This window comes from Impatiens glandulifera, chromosome 5 (genome assembly GCF_907164915.1).
Source record: "Impatiens glandulifera chromosome 5, dImpGla2.1, whole genome shotgun sequence".
Lineage (NCBI taxonomy): Eukaryota > Viridiplantae > Streptophyta > Magnoliopsida > Ericales > Balsaminaceae > Impatiens > Impatiens glandulifera.
In genome coordinates this window covers 13,959,583-13,979,564 of record NC_061866.1, presented here as the reverse complement: position 1 = coordinate 13,979,564, position 19,982 = coordinate 13,959,583, and the positions used below count along the sequence as shown (strand labels likewise).

Below are 19,982 nucleotides of genomic sequence, written 5' to 3'. Positions count from 1 at the left end.
CCCTTCCGTTTTCTCTCCCGGAGCCCCCTCTCCTCTTTTCATATTTTCGAAACAGGAAGCAACAAACGACCATCATCATCTTCTTCTTCTCCTCTCCTCCGACGACGAAGCCGAAGGAACCAACTAAGCAACGAACGAACGAAGCAACAGTAAAAACACAATAATCTTGTTTAAAGTTATTATTGAGATTGAGGGTGAGTTTTCTTCGACGCAACGAAGGTTGAAATGGAAGAATAGTTTATGGTTTTAGTGTTTAGTGTTTGGGTTTAGGTTTAAGTTTAAGTTTATTGGCTGACTGAATCGTTTTGGGTTTAAAACGCATTTGTCGAAAGCTGTTGCAGGTTGTCGCAGACGAATGCGCATCTGTCGCAGACGAATGCGCATATGTCGCAGACGAATGCGCATCTGTCGCAGACGAATGCGCATCTGTCGCAGACGAATGCGCATCTGTCGCAGACGAATGCGCATCTGTCGCAGACGAATGCGCATCTGTCGCAGACGAATGCGCATCTGTCGTCTGCGCCAGATGCGCATTCGTCTGCGACAGATGCGCATCTGTCGTCTGCGCCAGATGCGCATTCGTCTGCGACAGCCTGCAACAGCATTCGACATATGCATTTTCAACCTTCGTTCGTTCGTTGCTTCGGAGAAAACTCACCTTCAACCTCAACCTTCGTTCGTTCTGCTTTTTTCCGTCGTCGGGGGCCGGATAGTCGTCGGGGGAGAGGAGAAGAAGAAGATGATGATGGCGGCTTCGTTCTGAGTTGCTTCGTTGGTTCTTTCGGCTTCGTCATCGGGGGAGAGGAGAAGAAGAAGAAGAAGATGACGGTGGCGTTGGTTCCTTCAGCTTCGTCGTCATCGGTCGGGGGTAGGGGAAGTTGAAAAGAGAGAGAGAGGGAGGGAAAGGAGAAGGAAAGGGAAAAGAAAAATAAAATCAATTTTTTTTTTTTTTTTAAATAAAAGGCAAAAGTGACATTTTGCCTTGGCAAAAGGTTAAAAATGAAAAAATTAGTAAAGGCATGCTATATATGGTAATAACCCTCTTATGAGGGTTATTTCATCAAATTTCCCACGGAGATATTTATATTTATAAAAAATTCAAACTTTCAAAAAACAAAATCTGAACTACTTGAAGCCTTTATCTTTATGATCCACGTGAATTTCGTTGATACTATTAATAAAAACATGTATAAAAAATAAAATCAACATATGAGCTGTCATTATTCTAGATTCTTTTATATTCCTTGCAATGGGTTCCACCAGTATATGAGCGTTAATTCTACGCGTTTAAACTTAAAAAAAAAAAAAAAAAACACACCTTCACGCAATCTTTATACCGATCATCGAAGACCGTCCGATCGAAATCGAATCTCATCTCTATCGTCCTTTGTTTGTATATATATATAGTCTTCATCTCCTTCGCGATTCATAATTGGAGAAAAGGCGTTTGCGTTCATAAGGTTTGCGATTTCATCAACTGTTTTTTGATTTCTTGAATTCACGATTATGATTTGAAAGTTATCTTTGATTAGGGTTTGTTTTCTTGATCATTAAGTACATGGTTGACATAGAAGTTCAGATCCCCACTACTTTCGGTGAGATGATATATCAATTAATGGAGAATTGGGTTTGCTTTCTTTAGTTAGTTACAATTCTGAATTTGGGTTTTGATTCTTCCTTGATTGGCAGATCCATTCGCTGATATTAACGACGATTCGGGTGCTCTTGGAGCGAAGGAATACGTTCATATCCGTATACAGCAGAGAAATGGGAGAAAAAGTTTGACAACTGTACAAGGGCTGAAGAAAGAATTCAGCTATGATAAAATCCTCAAGGATTTAAAGAAGGAATTTTGCTGTAATGGTACAGTTATCCAAGATAAGGAGTTAGGGAAGGTTATCCAATTACAGGGTGATCAAAGGAAGAATGTTAACAATTTCCTTATTCAGGCTGGGATTGTCAAGAAGGACCATATCAAGATACATGGTTTCTGAAAAGTGAAAACCTTTTTACTGTATTGGATCATCATGGGTGTTCTTGTATGATATAAGAATGTGATTTGCTTTAGTGTTTAGCCATTTGTATGATATAATATGATGGTGTGAGTGTAGTAGATTCTCAAAGAAGAATTACGTGAATGTGTAACTAGATGTTGAAAAAACAATTACATTTCTATTTGGAAACAATTTCTGATTGAAGGCTGGCATCTAATAATGAATTCTTGATTCTTATCCAAGTGGGATCTTCATATTCATAAGAGGAAGTGTTTCCAAATGGGTTAATTCAGTTCCTATGTTCTTCAACTACTTAAGCCTGAACACCCATCTAGACACAAAGGTTCGGGTTGATTTGGCAGTCAAGAACTACCTATGATTATTTTAGGATCTAAGGTCCAGTAAATGGTAGGAATTGATTATAAACTGACTGAATGAATTGTGTTTTATTCATTTCGTGATCAAGAAGGACTATGAGTATTGTAGGATCCAAAATTCATAACATTAATTTATTGACTATGAGTATTGTAGGATCCAAAATTCATAACATTAATTTATTGTTGCTTTAGAAATCGATTAGGTTAAAGGAAGCTTAGAGCTTGTTCGGGTTGTGTTTTGAAAAATAATTCATCCATAATCAAACAACATCATCAATCATATCACTTAAATAATTATCTAAAATATCTCTTATTAGCTTTTCAATAGTTGAATGGTTGTACTTGTATATCCCTCTTATATCCGAGAGGTTTTGGGTCGGAGCCCGTCAGCGGCAGGTTATGTGCATAACCCTTTTGGCCACAATTTTTATTTTATATTTTGGTGAAAGGATAAAATCAACCATACCCACGAGTTAACTTATTCTGTGGTGAATCTAGCTGAATTTGCTCAATTGGCTTCTGCAAGCCCAATAAAATGGTTATTGTCCTTCTCAAGTTCTGCAACCAAGTTGTAGAGAGGGTGCTAGGACCTTAAAGTTCTAATAGCTTTCAAAGGATAAAGTTAATGATTTCATTCTTGTTTTTATGCAGAAAGTGTCTTAATTTGATGTTTAGAGCATTTGGGATTGATAATGATTCCTTATAATCCTACATGCATCAATAATGTCACATAGAATGTAGGAGCCTTTTGCTTGATAACAGTAATGACTTTTGAGAATGAAAAATTATAAAATTGCCAAAGGTAAATGAGAAATGAAGTAAGACCAAACTTGAGAAACAAACACTCATTTTCACAAGAATAATGCGTCTTATGCCGAATGTAATATTGGTCGTATTATGTGACAATCAATTTTTGAATGTTTCTTATATGCAATAAACAATGAACAAATTCACATAACTCAGAATGGGTAAAAAAACAAATAAAATGGAGATGATCATTATATATAGCTGTTGCCGTTTATGTTGGAAACCTGCAATTCTAAAAAACCTTGACAGCTTGTTGTGTTCCACTTCTCATCATGGCTGAAAATTCGGAATAGTTTATTCTTCCATCCTACAAATGGCCGCCACAAACATTAAATCTCTCGATTTTCTTTTCATAGCAATGTTATATTATAGTCTTATACATAAAAGAACAACAAACATACATTATCGGAATCCACTTCAGATATGATATCTTTGATAGTGGCATCATCACCCATTCCATGTTCTTTCATTGCAATCTCTAACTCATCTCTTGTGATGAATCTGAATTGGAACACAAGTAAGACAAACAATTGAAGGAAAAATGTTAAATAAAAGATGACATTTAATAGAACTCACCCACTATTATCCTTGTCAAAATACTGAAAGGCTTTGTAAAGATCCTCATCTTTTTCGAGTTTATGTCTGTGCATTGTAGCAGTTATGAATTCAATATAATCGATCGACCCATTTCCATCTGCATCAGCCTGAAAAAAATAGTCTTATTAAATTTATCAAAGGAAGTGGAGAGGCTAAAATAAAGAAGACAATAAATCTTACAGCTTCCATGAGTTGTTTAACTTCAGTCTCTGTGAGTTTTGATCCTAGTTGAGCCAAACCCGTCTTCAATTCTTCGTAAGTTATTGTCCCACTCTTATCGGTGTCCATATTCGCAAACATTGCCTTCAGCCCTTGGATTTCTTTCTCAGATAGGTTTTCTGCAATGACCTAATTAAGTCCATTGAATAAACATGATCAAACTCTCAGAAATGGTTGATGGTTCTTTTTTTTCTATATAACTGTTGCAAGAGGAAAAAAAACCTTTAGAGCAAGTTGCTTGAGTTTATTCATTGCTCTAAACTGCTTCATCCTCGATAAGACTGCACTGTCTATTGGCTTATCTGATGCTTCTCCATCAACTCTCATCCATGGATGAACTGTCTCGACCAATCTTCAAGTTTAAATAAAAAATAAAAGAAATTGATAAATTCAATCAAATGGAACATACCAAGAATTTCAGCAGAAGTGATTCGCTTTTTGGGATCTTGTGTGAGCATTCTTTTAACAAGATCTTTGGCACTTCTTGAGATGGAAGGCCAAGGTTGGTTGTCAAAATCAATATGTCCTCTTAGAATGGCGTCGAATGTTGCCTTGTCCGAATCTACATGTGTTGAAAACAAAGTCTACAACCGTCTATATTACTCTTTTAATCAAAACTATACAAGTAAAAGAGGGAAATTATAGTTATTTTACCTCCACTAAATGGAGGGACGCCACTAAGTAAGATGTATAAGATAACACCGGCACTCCAGATATCGACTTCCTTACCATATTTCCCTCGTAAGATCTCGGGAGCTATGTAGTAAGAGCTTCCAACTATATCCTGGTAGACTTTCCCTGCAATAACATTGCATTCATTACTTTCAAATAACCCATTATAATCATAAAGAAACAAGAAAAATAAAAGTACCTTCTTCAATGAAGACAGACAAACCAAAATCTGTTGCCTTAATCATAGCATTATCAGTCTTATCAGACAACAAGAAATTCTCAGGTTTCAAATCTCTATGAATAACACCCATGAAATGACAATGATGAACAACATTAACAATCGATCTACAGATCGAAGCTGCAGCCCTTTCACTATAATGGCCTTGAGCAATAATCCGATCAAACAGTTCCCCTCCTTCACAAACCTCCATCACAACATGTACAGCGTTTTTATCCTCAAATGCCCCTTTAAATTCAACAATATTAGTTTGCCCACTCAAATGCTGCAATATTTGAACCTCTTTCCTCATATCCTCCTTTTCAATTTTGCTTATCACCTTCCCCTTTGATATTGATTTACAAGCGTATTTCTCACCTGTTCCAATCTCTGTACACAGATAGGTTACACCGAATTGACCCCGACCCAATACTTTTCCCAATGTGTAGTGCTTCTTAACATCCTCGTATGGCTTTCCTAGGATTGTATCCAGTGGAATTACAACTGGCGATTTTGTGTAAATGATTTCGGGTTTTTTCCTTTCTCTCTGGGTTTGGTCTAGAACCCTGTCTTTCTTGCTCATGCAAACACCCATTTGCTGCAATGTTTGTGGAGATTGAATGAGCTGATCAGACCAAAACCCAGATGAGGTTTCTTGAGATTAAGTTGATAAGCGAAATAAGGTGTACATAGATATAGAAATGGACCAGCTGAATTCGGCCAGAATGGGTAGGTGAAGAAAACAATTGTTTCTGGTGCAGGGAATGATGAGGGTACAAAGAGAATATTGTTTGATTATTTCCATTGGAACAAGTGGACAAGTCTCTTCTTAGTCGCCTTGCTCTCCCCTTGGAGGTTGTTGAATCATTCTCTTAAAGAAGACCAAAACCCTCCACCAAATGTTGTTTTATCTCATAAATGACCTCAATCAGGATTGGCATTTGGCAAGACCATATCCAAAAGTGGAATAAGATCTCTCTTTATTTGGAGTGTGCCTTATAGACTCCCACAAACCTCCACCCAAATTAAGAAATGTAAAAATTAAAGATCAGTTTAAAATATTCTAGCCAAGTGAAGGAGAAGGAGAGTAAAATCTAAGTTACTAAATACAACTCCAAACACTATAAATGTGATCCATTTATTAGCTCCCTATGTTCATTCCTCCACCATAACATATCATAATAAATAGTCACAAGATTAAAAATAACATTTGGTTTCACATGATATTAATTGAAATATATAAAAAAGTGAAGGAATATCTTAATTACAAAAAGCGCATTAAATATTGTCACATAAGTGATAATATGTATAATGTATGTTTTATGATGAGTGTAAAAAACTTTTATCGGTTAGATTGTTAGAAGAAGGGTTGTATAGGAGTATAAATTATATATCGAGAACTATCTTATTAGTTGCATCATGCATGAGCCTTGGTTTGACTCAATCGGAGATATTTACATTATTTTTTATAAATAACTTAGTTGAAAAATTGCATTAACTTAGGACTCAATCGGAGATATTTACATTATTATTTTTTAAAATTATTTAAATGAAAACAAATCGCAAAATTTTTAATGATAATTATCATTTATCATATTTTTTCCATAATCTCATTTTTGTTTACTCTTTGAGGTGGTCATATGGTGGACCAAAAATTATGTTAAGAATTAAATGAATGATACAATTCATTTGCAGTTTTTATATATAGTCTTATTCTTTTTCTATATTTGATTATTCTTGTGTAACATGGTTATTGTCTTTGATTAAACTATAATTTTATTTGGGTTGACATTTTTTTGTTTAGAAAAAAGAGCTTGTATAGAGCATAGGTAATTCTAAACAAATACAATAGTTATGGATTGGGTCTATTTAAAAAATATTAATGAATTTATTTGTTTGTAAGACAATCATTTTCATATAAAAATTAATAATTGATATTCAAATAAAAAAAAAGACGCGGTTTAGTGAATGGTGAAGGTGATCCCGACGTGGCGCCAATGCTTATTGGATGAAACCTAAGGAAATGTGCTGACTATTTATTTAATATATTATTAACAGTTGTTTTGTATTAAAAATTAAATTTTGAATATAAACATATTAGTATAATAGAAAATAATTTATTATTTTAAATTATTAATTAAACAAATAACACTATAAAAGAAATATACCAACTGGATATCTCCTTAAGTGTATAACTAAATTATTAAAATAATTATAGTATAACAAAATTTTGAAAACTTTCCAAATAATTTAAAATTTTAATTTCATATCTGCACTTGAAAATAATTGAGCTCAAGTAGAATATAGCATATTATAAATTTTAAAAGATTTAAATAAATAGTAATAAAAAGAATTGGACTAAATTAACACATTTAGTGAGACATTTTTGTTTATAAATAAAAAAATATTTTATAATTATAAAATAATTAAATTAATAATTATATAAGCACATTATCGTTCCAATCCATTGGAATTCTAATTCAAAATTTAAATTTAATCTTAAAGGTCTATTAAAACCTACACATTAAAATTACACTTTTATGATTGTAGACACCCAAATTTAATTAATTTAATTTAATAAGTTTTAAAATAAATTTTAAGTCTATAAATAATGTTTTATTTAAAAGACTCTACAATAAAATAATTATTTTAGATCAATGTTATATTTAAAAATATAAAATAATTAAACACAAATTAAAATATTATATAAATATTATGTTCATTAAGATTCAAAATAATTAAAATAAATATATCAAAAGATAAAGTCTTAATCTCAAAATAATTAAAATTCATATTCATAAATAAATTAAATAAATACAATAATTCCAAATTAACTAAATTTAGGACTCAGTTAAATTAAATTATTATTTTTGACAAATGTTATAACCATTTTATATTTTACAGGTTTGTTAAAAATCAAAAGATAAAGAAGAAAATACCAAATGGGGCGTTTGGCCTAAATAAAAATTCCTAAAGCACGGACTAATTAGTACGCGTTAGTTGAACAAATAGAAGGGGATAACGGAACTAACGGAACAACGTGAATAGAACGTCCGCGCTTAGCCCAAAACTAACATAGTTTCAGGCCTTTCCCAACGTCACACGCAAAAGCATGAAACTCCGACGTTTTGCCCGTGGGTTGTCTTTTTCCTTGTGATGCCGGATAAGAACATCCGGCTTCCTTGAACTTAAAATTGAAGAAGAGAAATAACCATAGTAGTCGTGTAAGTGGGAAGACCATTAATGTTTTTGTCCTAAATTCGACTAACTTGACTCTTCAACCGACCTAAGACGTTTATTAAAGGGATTTCTTGATTAAGACGAATAACAAGGTCCAAACCTCACGTCATCAATCAAACTCCATAGAAATCCGTCAATAAAAAAATTCAAGCTTTTAAGCATTTTTTGAAAACCTTGTACAGAGTTATTAAGCTCGATTCTAATCCACCCAAAAACTTTAACAAGAGTTTATGAGTGTTCTCCAACTCACTCACTGTAAGCTATTAGTCTCATTGTAATTCGTGTCATAAACAAAACTATCAATTTTTACATTTTTAAATTAAATAAAACTAGCATGTTACCTCACAACCATGGACCTCTATACGCGTTTATTTCGCACCTCAACCCTTTTCTCAACGTCCCATAATGTTTTCTGTACACGAGCTTTCTCTATTCTTATGCGTCTACCAATTTTAGTGTATGCCTAACATCTTTCATTTTAGGGTATGAAGGATCTAATCCTAAGATAGATTTATTCATTCAAATGCTCATTCCTTAAGATTATTTTGTGCGATCCGAAATTAGTCGATCCCATACCTTACCTTTCATTTCGAGTGCTCCGCCCATAGAGGGGACGATTCAAAACACTTAATGTTGGATTTTGGATTTAAATATATATGTAGAACATATTATTAGATTAAAGTCATGGGCTTAATGATTATGAAATGAATAATTGTAGATACCCGTTTAGTATTTGTTTATTTGGTGACGTGACAAAACAAATATTAATAATATGGCGGGCCTTCTTATATTGCGGGGTTTAGCAATATATGGGCTTCAACTAGGGTTAGGTCCCTAAGACAAGTATTATTTAAGAAACAGGAGAGGGAGATTCAAAGTAGAACTCTCACGCCTTCGCTCTCTCAACTCTCCTCCGTTTTCTTTTCCTTTGATTTCCCCCGTCAATATCAGAGGAGTACGGATAATACTTAGTCTTGGAAGACATAGCCGTTCCTTTCAAGAACAGATCAATCCGGATCTACAATGGGATCATCTTCAGGTACGCTTCCGCCGTGTTATAATTATAGTCTATATTCATGATTAGGATAATAATAAACATTCTATCAGTTGGTATAAGAGCTATCCTATTTATGAATCGATAATTTTTATAATGATCGTATTTGAATCTGAATTGCTTTATTTATTTATTTATTTTTTAAATAATAATAAATAAAATATATTATTTTATTTTTATTATCATTACTATTAAACTACAATATAAATAAGGAAATAATATTCTTTATTAAGAAAATAAAATAAATAAGAAATTGATAATATAATATTTTTATTATTATTAAATAAATAAGGAATTAATAATATAATATTTTTTTATTATCATTAAATAAATAAAGAATTGATAATATAATATTTATTTTTTATCATCATTAATAAAGAATTTATATTATATTAAATAATATTAACGGCTAAGAAATGAATTATTAGAATCTGTTTTATTAAATTAGATAATAATATTAATAATTTAATATTTATTCCATTTAAATAAAATAATTTTATCTTCAGATGTCACAAAAATGACCTCTATTTCGTAATTATTTTATTTAAATTCTTAAGGATGGTTGTATATTTTTTTTATTTCATGTGTTTATTGATTAACTCAAAAGTTGATCAATACTTGGCAGAAATATAATCATACTCGTGGTAATAAATCTGTGACAATTATAAAGTTTTCATGTGGATTATACTTTTATATAAAGATAAATTTATTAGTTTTACAGAATTTATTGTCAAGATTTTATTATTGCAACAAAAGTACCACTTACAATTAAAATTATTATCCAAAGATTTGGTTTTAATGCTGTGTTTGGTATCTTGCGATGGGGTTAACCATAATTTGTTTATTATTTAAATATTTGTAATAATGTGAGTGTTTATATTTTTTTGTTAACTTCAGGATCTGGTTCTTTGATATCTGCTAACTATCCAGTCCCCATTTTATCGGGGGACAACTTTAAGACAATTTTTTTGATATTTTTTTGTTATCTTGCGATGGGTTCTTTGATATTTTTTTGCGTTCATAGTTGGTGTGTTTGGTATCTTGCGATGGAGTTCTTTGATATTTTTTTGTTAACTTTAAGGTTGATATACATGCTTGACACTTTAACTTCATATCATGAAACCTTGAAGTTAAAGTTGTCCCCCCGATAAAATGGGGACTAGATAGTTAGCAGATATCATAGAACCAGATCCTGAAGATAAAAAAATATAAACACTCACATTATTACAAATATTTAAATAATAAACAAATTATGGTTAACCCCATCGCAAAGATACCAAACACAACATTAAAACCAAATCTTTGGATAATAATTTTAATTGTAAGCGGTACTCTTGTTGCAATAATAAAATCTTGACAATAAATTCTGTAAAACTAATAAATTTATCTTTAGATAAAAGTATAATCCACATTAAACTTTATAATTGTCACAGATTTATTGCCACGAGTATGTTTATATTTCTACTAAGTATTGATCAACCTTTGGGTTAATAAATAAATGAATGAAATAAAAAAATATATAACCATCCTTAAGAATTTAAATAAAACAATTACGAAATAGAGGTCACTTTGGTGACATCTGAAGATGAAATTATTTTATTTAAATGGAATCAATATTAGATTATTAATATTATTATCTAATTTAATAAAACAGATTCTAATAATTTATTTCTTAGCCGTTAATATTATTTAATATAATATAAATTCTTTATTAATGATGATAAAAATAAATATTATATTATCAATTTCTTATTTATTGAATGATAATAAAAAATATTATATTATCAATTCCTTATTTATTTAATAATAATAATAATAAATATTATATTATCAATTCCTTATTTATTTTATTTTCTTAATAGAGAATATTATTTATTTGTTTATCATGTAGTTTAATAGTAATGATAATAAAAATAAAATAATATATTTTATTTATTTTTAATTAAAAAAATAAATAATATATTTTATTTATTTTTAATTAAAAAAATAAATAAATAAATGAACCAATCTAGATTCAAATACGATCATTATAAAAATTATCGATTCATAAATAGGATAGCTCTGATACCAACTGATAGAATGTTTATCATTATCCTTATCATGAATATAGACTATAATTATAACGCAGCGGAAACGTACCTGAAGATAATCCCATTGCAGATCTGGATTGATCTGTTCTTGAAAGGAACGGCTAGGTCTTCCAAGACTAAGTATTATCCGTTCTCCTCTAATATTGACGGGGGAAATCAAAGGACAAGAAAACAGAGGAGAGTTGAGAGAGAAGGCGTGAGAGTTCTTCTTTGAATCTCCCTCTCTTGTTTCTTAAATAATACTTGTCTTTGGGACTTAACCCTAGTTGAAGCCCATATATTATTAAAGCCCACAATATAAGAAGACCCACCATATTATTAATACTTGTTTTGTCACGTCACCAAATAAACAAATACTAACGGGTATCTACAATTATTCATTTCATAATCATTAAGCCCATGACTTTAATCTAATAATATATTCTACATATATATTTAAATCCTAAATGTGCAAACGAGAGGTACTAAGAGAAAATTAAATAATTCAAGTTTATTATGGCACAAACGTTTAGGTCATATTTCGAAAAATCGAGTTGAAAGACTCATTAAGGATGGAATCCTTGATTCCATAGTTTTTTCGGATATTGAGTTTTGTGTTAACTGCATTAAAGGTAAACATACCAAAGTGAAGAAGACATGTGCTTATCGAGCTACAGAAATCTTAGAGTTGATACATACAGACATTTGTGGGCCATTTTCCACACCTTTGTGAAATGGTCAACAATACTTTGTATCATTCACAAATGATTATTCTCAATATGGCTATCTTTACCTCGTAAGGGAAAAATCTAAGGCAGTGGACATGTTCAAAGCATTTAAGGTTGAAGTTGAAAATCAACTCAACAAACGCATTAAGATCATCAGATCTGACCATGGAGGTGAATATTACGGTAGAAATGATGGATCGGGTGAACAACGTCCGGGCCCTTTTGCTGACTTCCTTAAAGAGTGTGGAATAGTCCCTCAATACACCATGTCGGGTTCTCCTAGCATGAATGGTGTTATAGAGAGACGTAATCGCACATTAAAAGATATGGTTCGAAGTATGATATGTCAAACTACTTTGCAAAAATCTTTTTGGGGAAAGCATTGAAAACTACAGTCTACATTCTTAATCGAGTACCGACTAAGGCGACAATCAAATCATCTTATGAACTCTGGACTGGGCGTAAACCCAGCTTACGTCATTTTAGGGTGTGGGGATGTCCAGCTGAGGCAAGGCGTTATATGCCAAATGAACCAAAGCTAGCATATTTTACGGTGAGTAGTCACTTTATTGGTTACTCGGAACGATCAAAGGGGCATAAGTTTTATGATCCCACATCAAGAAACATTTTTGAGACGGGTACTGCCACGTTCTTTGAGAATGTTGAGTTTGGGGGAAGAATACAGTTTTAGACTTTTCTTTAGAGGATCAAGAAATCACCAAAGTGATTGACCTGACACCTCGAGAAGGATTAGTCATTCTGACTCCCATATAGTTTCAAGATACAATTGAGGAACCCATTCAAATTGAACGGGAACACCAAGTTGTAGCTGAAGAACAAACTCAATAAACTCAAGAACATATTGTTCAAGAGCCAACGCTATTATGTAGATCCACTAGAGAATGGAGAAATGCCATTCCGAATGATTATGTGACATTTCTTCAGGAAAATGAGGACAATGATCCTATCAACTTTTTTCATGCCATGAAGGGTCCTAATTCGAATAAATGGATCGAAGCAATGCGTGATGAGTATAAATCAATGCAAGACAGTAAGGTTTGGGAACTTGTCATATTGCCAGAAGGTGCAAAACCCGTAGGTTGTAAATGGATTTTTAAAACCAAATAGGATGCTAATGGTAATGTGGAGAGATATAAAGCACGTCTTGTAGCTAAAGGTTATACTTAGAAAAAGGGAATTGACTATAAAGAGACTTTCTCTCCGGTTTCTTTGAAAGACTCTTTTAGGACAATCATGGCTCTAGTGGCATATTTTGATTTGGAGCTTCATCAGATGGATGTAAAGACAACGTTTCTGAATGGTGACATTGATGAAACAATCTATATGGTACAACCTGAAAGTTTTGAGGTCGATGACCCGAAACAAATGGTTTGTAAATTAAGAAAATCTATCTATGGATTAAAACAAGCGTCTCGCCACTAGTATCACAAATTTCATCAAATAATTCTTTCATACGGTTTTGAAATGAATGTAGTTGATGATTGTGTTTATCAAAAGTTTAGTGGGAGTAAATTTATTTTTTTGGTTTTGTATGTGGATGACATTCTACTTGCCACAAACGATATGAGCTTCTTGCACGAAATTAAGAAATTTCTTTCGAATAACTTTGAAATGAAAGATCTTGGTGAAGCATCTTTTGTATTAGGGATCCAAATATACCGTGAAAGATCTCAGTATATTCTTAGGTTATCTCAAAGGAGCTATATCGATAAAGTGCTTGAACGATTTGGCATGCAGAATTGCAAACCAGGAAATACCCAGTTGCCAAAGGAGATAAATTCAGTTTAAATCAATGTCCAAAATCAAGTTTAGACATCCATGAAATGCAAAAGATTCCATATGCTTCTGCAGTTGGAAGTCTTATGTATGCACAAGTATGTACGCGTCCGGATATTGTGTTCATAGTTGGTGTGTTAGGCAGATATCTCAATAATTCTGGAATGGATCACTGGAAAGCAGCTAAAATGGTGATGAGATACCTAAAGAAAACAAAGGATTATATGCTCACATATAGGAGGTCAAATTAAAATATTAGATAAATATTATGTTCATTAAGATCCAAAATAATTAAAATAAATGTATCAAAAGATAAAGTCTTAATCACAAAATAATTAAAATTGATTTTCATGAATAAATTAAATAATGAATTGGGACAATATTGTATTCACTAATTCCAAAATAACTAAATTTAGGACTTAGTTAAATTAAATTATTATTTTTGACAAATGTTATAACCATTTTATATTTTACAGGTTTGTGAAAAATTAAAAGATAAAGAAGAAAATACCAAACGAGGCCTAAGCGTTCGGGCTAAATAAAAATTCCTAAAGCACGGACCAATTAGTGCGCGCTAGTTGAACAAACGGAAGAGGATAACGCCCAGCACTAACGGAACATGAATAGAACGTTCGCGTCTAGCCCAAAACGACGTAGTTTCGTGCCTTTCCCAACGCCACACGCAAAAGCATGAAACTCCAACGTTTTGCCTGTGGGTTGTCTTTTTCCTTGTGATGACGGATAAGAACATCCGGCTTCCTTGAACTTAAAATTGAAGAAGAGAAATAACCATAGTAGCCGTGTAAGTGGGAAGACCATTAATGCTTTTGTCCTAAATTCGACTAACTTGACTCTTTAACCGACTAAAGACGTTTATAAAAGGGATTTCTTGATTAAGACGAATAAAAAGGTCCAAACCTCAAGCCATCAATCAAACTCCATAAAAATTCGTCAATAAAAAAATTCAAGCTTTTAAGCATTTTTTGAAAACCTTGTACAGAGTTATTAAGCTCGCTTCTAATCCACCCAAAAACTTTAACAAGAGTTTAGGAGTGTTCTCCAACTCGTTGTAAGCTATTAGTCTCATTGTAATTTGTGTCATGAACAAAACTATAAATTTTTACATTTTTAAATTAAATAGAACTAGCATGTTACCTCACAATCATTGACCTCTATACGTGTTTATTTCACACCTCAACCCTTTTCTCAACGTCCCATAATGTTTTCTGTACACGAGCTTTCTCTATTCTTATGCGTCTACCAATTTTAATGTACGCCTAACATCTTTCATTTTAGGACATGAAGGATCTAATCCTAAGATAGATTTATTCATTCGAATGCTTCGTCCTTAAGAGCGTTTTGTGTGATTCGAAATTAGTCAGTCTCATGCCTTACCTATCCTTTCGAGTGCTCCGCCCATAGAGGGACGATTTGAAGAACTTAAATGGTAAACACGCCCCGTGGACTTTTAGAAAAATAAAATTCTATGAAAGTTATGATATAGAACCTTGTGATTTACCTTCCTCTCGAATCTCACAAAAAGTATATAGGAAAACTATCCATATATGATGTTGTCCCACTTCTTTTGACTGGCCCGTACATGTTCCAGATTAGTACGTGTACAAAACGTAATATTCCGGTTAACTTTAAGATTTGTCACTTCACAGATTAAGGGTCATATGCTTGGTTATGCATGAGGAAATGACCGCAACAACTATGTCCTATGCCTCTATCTTGTGGGATAGTCCTCACTCAAATGTAGTTGTCCATTTGTTTGTGAAGGTAGAGTTCAAAATTCTTTTTCTTGTGTATGCCCTAACTTTGTCTCTAATCCAAAAGGAGTAACCCTAGCTTTGATTAGATTCCAATATAGGTTGGCATCAAGCCATTAGAATTCTCTTGATTTTCATTTATCGCGTCTTAAGTCTATTTAACAGAATACCCTATGCTTAGTCTAAAGATGATTTTGGACTCTCGTTAGGTTTTCCTATACTTATAGAAGATGAAATGGAAACTTAAATGCACTCATTGGGTACACATGTGAACTTTCGCTCTATCAATTTGCTTGAAGATTTGTTTGCAGATTTAGACTGTGAATCTTTGTACGTAAAGAACTTCACTAGTATATCGGGATGTGGTAAAGAACGAAAATGAGAATTGGTGTCCTGAAGTATGCAACAACTGAAATCGAGAATTTTCCCAAAAGAGCTGGAAAATACCGAGAGTTTTTGTGCATGTTGAACGTAATTTAAGAAACACTTCACATTCAATTTCGAAACTTTTTGGGATTACGGAACACCCGATATGACTCCGCTAAAATGAGCGTTTTATTCAAAAATTTTCTGAATTTTCTGAAAATTTTCAAAAAGGTCAAAAACTATTTTATAAACCTACTACAAAAATTTCATAATTTTCTGGGTTATGGAGCTCAAGATATGAGCGTTTAAAAATAAGTCGTTTTTTCAAACGAGCCCCACAAATTATGGAAAAATATTATTATTGTTGAAAATAATATTTTGACAATTCTTGAATTTTTAAAAATTTTATAAAATCATTAAGAGGCTCTAGTTGAAGAAAACAGGGTTGTTTGGTATAAAAGTAACCAAATAAGTACTAATAAATTTCCCAAAATTTGGAATTAAAACTTTATATCCAAAATTGGACAAATATAAAGTTTGGGTGATTGAATTGGACGTAAACATTAGTCCAGGGATCTAATTGATTCTAATTCCTTTCAAATGATACAAATTTGAAAGTTCATGGTCTAAATTGCACAATGCAGTTAGTTGGAGTGTCTATTTAATTTAGAATTAAATAATTAATTTTGAATTAAAGTTTCTAGGCACATTTAAGCATTTGAAAAATCCAATAGCCAAATGAATGCGCCTTGAAACTTGGAGGTATCATAAATTTCAAAAGAGAAGAGATGCACGGCCTTCGTCGTCTTCCTCGGCCTTGGCCTGCTGCTCGCTCTTTCTTGACGCCATGGATGCTTAAAAGATTCTCCGACCGAAGGCTTGGACGAATGTGTTCGCCTAGGAATCAGTTCCATCTTTCATCGTCTTGTTGTTCATTTACAAGATTGATGGAATCCAAAGTCGAAGAACAGAGGAAGACTATGTTCTTCCGATCTGGAATTCGGACTAGACTCAATCTACCTAAGACTCTAACAGATAATGTAAACCAAACATCCAAACAAAATTCAAATACTCACCATTTAATTAACAAAGCATAACTTAATTAACAAATCAACATGAATTCAAGGATCATCGACGTCGGTGTACAAAATCGACGTCCTAAATTAATTACAGCATACTCGAATAGATGTCTACTTGAAGAAGACAAAAGAACTGGAAGAACAGAGGTGGAATTGAACTCGCCGAAAAAGCTTTGAATCTCGCCGAAATCACCTTCCACTTGTTCTTAAGTTGGTTGCTTCCTCTCTAAGCCTACTCTCTCTAGTGTAAGTCTAAAACTTGGATAATGAATTAACCGTACTCAATTTAATGATATAATGTCTATATATACTCCTTAGGCAAGGGTATAATTGAGACATTTTTTTTGAAGTTGGCCCAACTGACAACTCACTCAGCGGGTCACCCTTGACTAAGTTCTGACTCATTTTGGCTTAGACCAAGCCTTATGTGTAGGTAATCTGTCCACCTCCATTCTCTAACTTGAAACATGTCAAATGATGGAGTGTGACCCAAGTTACATAATTTCCAAGTCAGGCCTCTTGTGAGTTCTCGGTTTCAGCCAACATGGATCAACTAAAACTTCAAACAACCATAACTTTTGACTCATAACACCTTCGAGTCTGAGCTAGGGTGCGTTGAAAATGTGTTCTTGTTAGATACAATATTTGTATTGGACAAAATCTTTATGACTGGCCGCATGCAATTTTTGATGGAACGCCGATGATCTCAAAATAAACAAATTGACTTACGGGCGACTTAGTGTGGGCTATTGGTCGAACTGTGAGTGCTACTTGGTATAAAAAAAACTAACTCAATGTTCTTTCAATGGTTTACCCATTTTCTCAAATTGGTTAAGCCAAACAAAAGATATGAATTTACAAAGTCACACCATGCTTCAGTTCACTCCAGCACTAAAGTGGGTGAACCTGCATCGGGTTGTCAGGCTAAATTGACCACCTAGTCGTCGAATGGGAACATGACGCACAGTTTGAACAATTGACCTCCGTTGACTTATCCGGTTTAACTCGGTTTTTGACATTTTTGCCCTTTTGAAGGCCTTTTACACAAAATTGCAAACAACAATATTATACTCAAAATTAATAATTTTTCGAACCGGTTAATATGAACGTTTCAGGTCTCCTGAATTCCGATTTTTTTAAGGAAAATGACGTTTGGAAACACAAATAAGCCAAAAACTGATTATTTGGTACATTTTGTCCAACAATAATATTATACTCAAAGTTTATAATTTTTCAAAACAGTCATTCTGAACGTATGAAAACATATGAAGCTCGAGTATTTTTGGAAATTGGCGTTTGAAATACAACTCTAGGGTCGTTTTAAGCCAATTCCAAAAAGTACTTTTCGATTTTTGCTCCCCCGGTCTAATAATCAAGTATGATCACCATACTGGATCGAACAGATTTATTTTAATTTTGAGGTGTAAAAATTGAGTGTCTACAACCTCCATTTCCTTTAAAAAGCGCTTATAGTGAGAATTGAATTTATGACCTTTTGGTCTCCAATTCCATTCAAACTTTTACATTCTAACCAATGTGATTTTGTACGATCATACAATTTTTTGGTTTTAATATGATCTTAAGGTCATTTATAAGCTTTCTATCAAAGTAAATTTAATCTAAAACCCGAACCCAATTTTAATTTTAAAATTAAAAAAACCGGGTTTCTATTCTTAAACTTTTGCTCATGAATGACGATTCCAAAAACTCCTAGATCATTTGTAAATGGTGTTAGAAGTCTTTCAAGACCAATTCAGTCGATTTGATGTATGTTTACTCGAAACCAAAATTTTAAAAAAACTAAAATAATTTAAGTCTTGAATTGGTCTGAACGTATAATAAGTTAGGTTTAAAAGGTTGAATTTTTATTCTAATAAACTTAATAAAGCTATTAGTAAGCTCAAAATTCAAATTAAAACTTTAGAAACTCAAATACTAATTTTGTAATTGAAATTTACCATTTTTGTCGGAGCTCCGTTGACGCCTTTCCTACATGAACGACGATTCTAAAACCCTGCTAACAAGTTCTAAAGGGGAGACAAAACTCCCAATGTCTTTAGAATCAGGAATAGAGCTTCCTAGCCAAATATTTTGGTCAGGTTGAAGACGACCCAAGCCTCAACCAACCAAAATCTGACCTCCAATGCCCGAGTCAAGCGCGCCTCATCTAGTCCATCCGCACGCGTCTCTCCCTCCACTGACTGAAGATTGGACCGCGTTTACTCCAGCATAGACCACATTTCAATCGACCCAATTCGCTCCTAAATTGTGTCCCTTCGACCTACGGTCCACCTAATGGTCGGTCTAGCCCGAACAAGGGCCTGTTTATTTTAGTTTATTTTACATTTATTTTTTTAATGTATTTTGACATTTTAAACATCTAAATTATTTTTAAAAATTCAAAAAAAAAAAAAATACCTTCAAAATATTTTATGAAAAACATATTTGAATTTATTTTTAAGTATAACATGTCTAAATCGATATTTTCCAGTACTTTTTACAATTTTCGACATCAATAATAGGTATTGACATTTATTTAATATTTTAAAATTTTAAATGTCTAATCTAAATATATTTCTAAAATTTGAAAAAATAACTGTATAAATAAATTGAATGGTAAGAATCCAATTTTCTAAATAGAAAAATAATTTGTGAAGTATAAGATTATTTTTACCGGACACAGAGAACATATCGCGATAACAATTCTCGAGTGTCACCAAATATTGAACTCGAAAAAAACATCTGATATATATTTATATACACAAAACCTTTTATTAATTTTATAAAATTAATGGGTGACTCTTAAAATAATTATGAGATTTTGATTATAAACATTCTTAAACATTATAATATTTTAGAGAATTGAGACTTTGGATTGAAGCAAGTTGCAGTCAGATATTGTTAAAAAATATTTTAGAGATGAAATTTCAAATTCTTGATCAATTTGGAGCCTCATTATAACATTTTGCCTTCACTTTTTGTTTTTACACGAAT

General features: G+C 32.5%; 2 protein-coding genes across 2 annotated transcripts; one reads left to right on the top strand and one right to left on the bottom strand.

Annotated features, from left to right (window-relative positions):
- Positions 1 to 1,521: 1,521 nt before the first annotated feature.
- On the top strand, positions 1,522 to 2,236 carry LOC124938253 (protein translation factor SUI1 homolog 2-like). The gene is made up of 2 exons (XM_047478664.1): positions 1,522 to 1,595; positions 1,690 to 2,236. The coding sequence occupies exons 1-2, from the start codon at positions 1,559 to 1,561 to the stop codon at positions 1,992 to 1,994; spliced, it is 342 nt and encodes a 113-aa protein (XP_047334620.1). The 5' UTR covers positions 1,522 to 1,558; the 3' UTR covers positions 1,995 to 2,236.
- Positions 2,237 to 3,247: 1,011 nt separating this feature from the next.
- LOC124938252 (calcium-dependent protein kinase 19-like) lies at positions 3,248 to 5,825 on the bottom strand. Its single transcript, XM_047478663.1, has 8 exons — positions 4,866 to 5,825; positions 4,649 to 4,792; positions 4,404 to 4,556; positions 4,217 to 4,332; positions 3,956 to 4,123; positions 3,755 to 3,882; positions 3,580 to 3,679; positions 3,248 to 3,485 (listed from the first exon to the last, which is right to left on the bottom strand). Exons 1-8 carry the CDS (start codon positions 5,476 to 5,478, stop codon positions 3,411 to 3,413), a joined length of 1,497 nt encoding a protein of 498 aa, XP_047334619.1. The 5' UTR covers positions 5,479 to 5,825; the 3' UTR covers positions 3,248 to 3,410.
- Between the last annotated feature and the right edge of the window lie 14,157 nt (positions 5,826 to 19,982).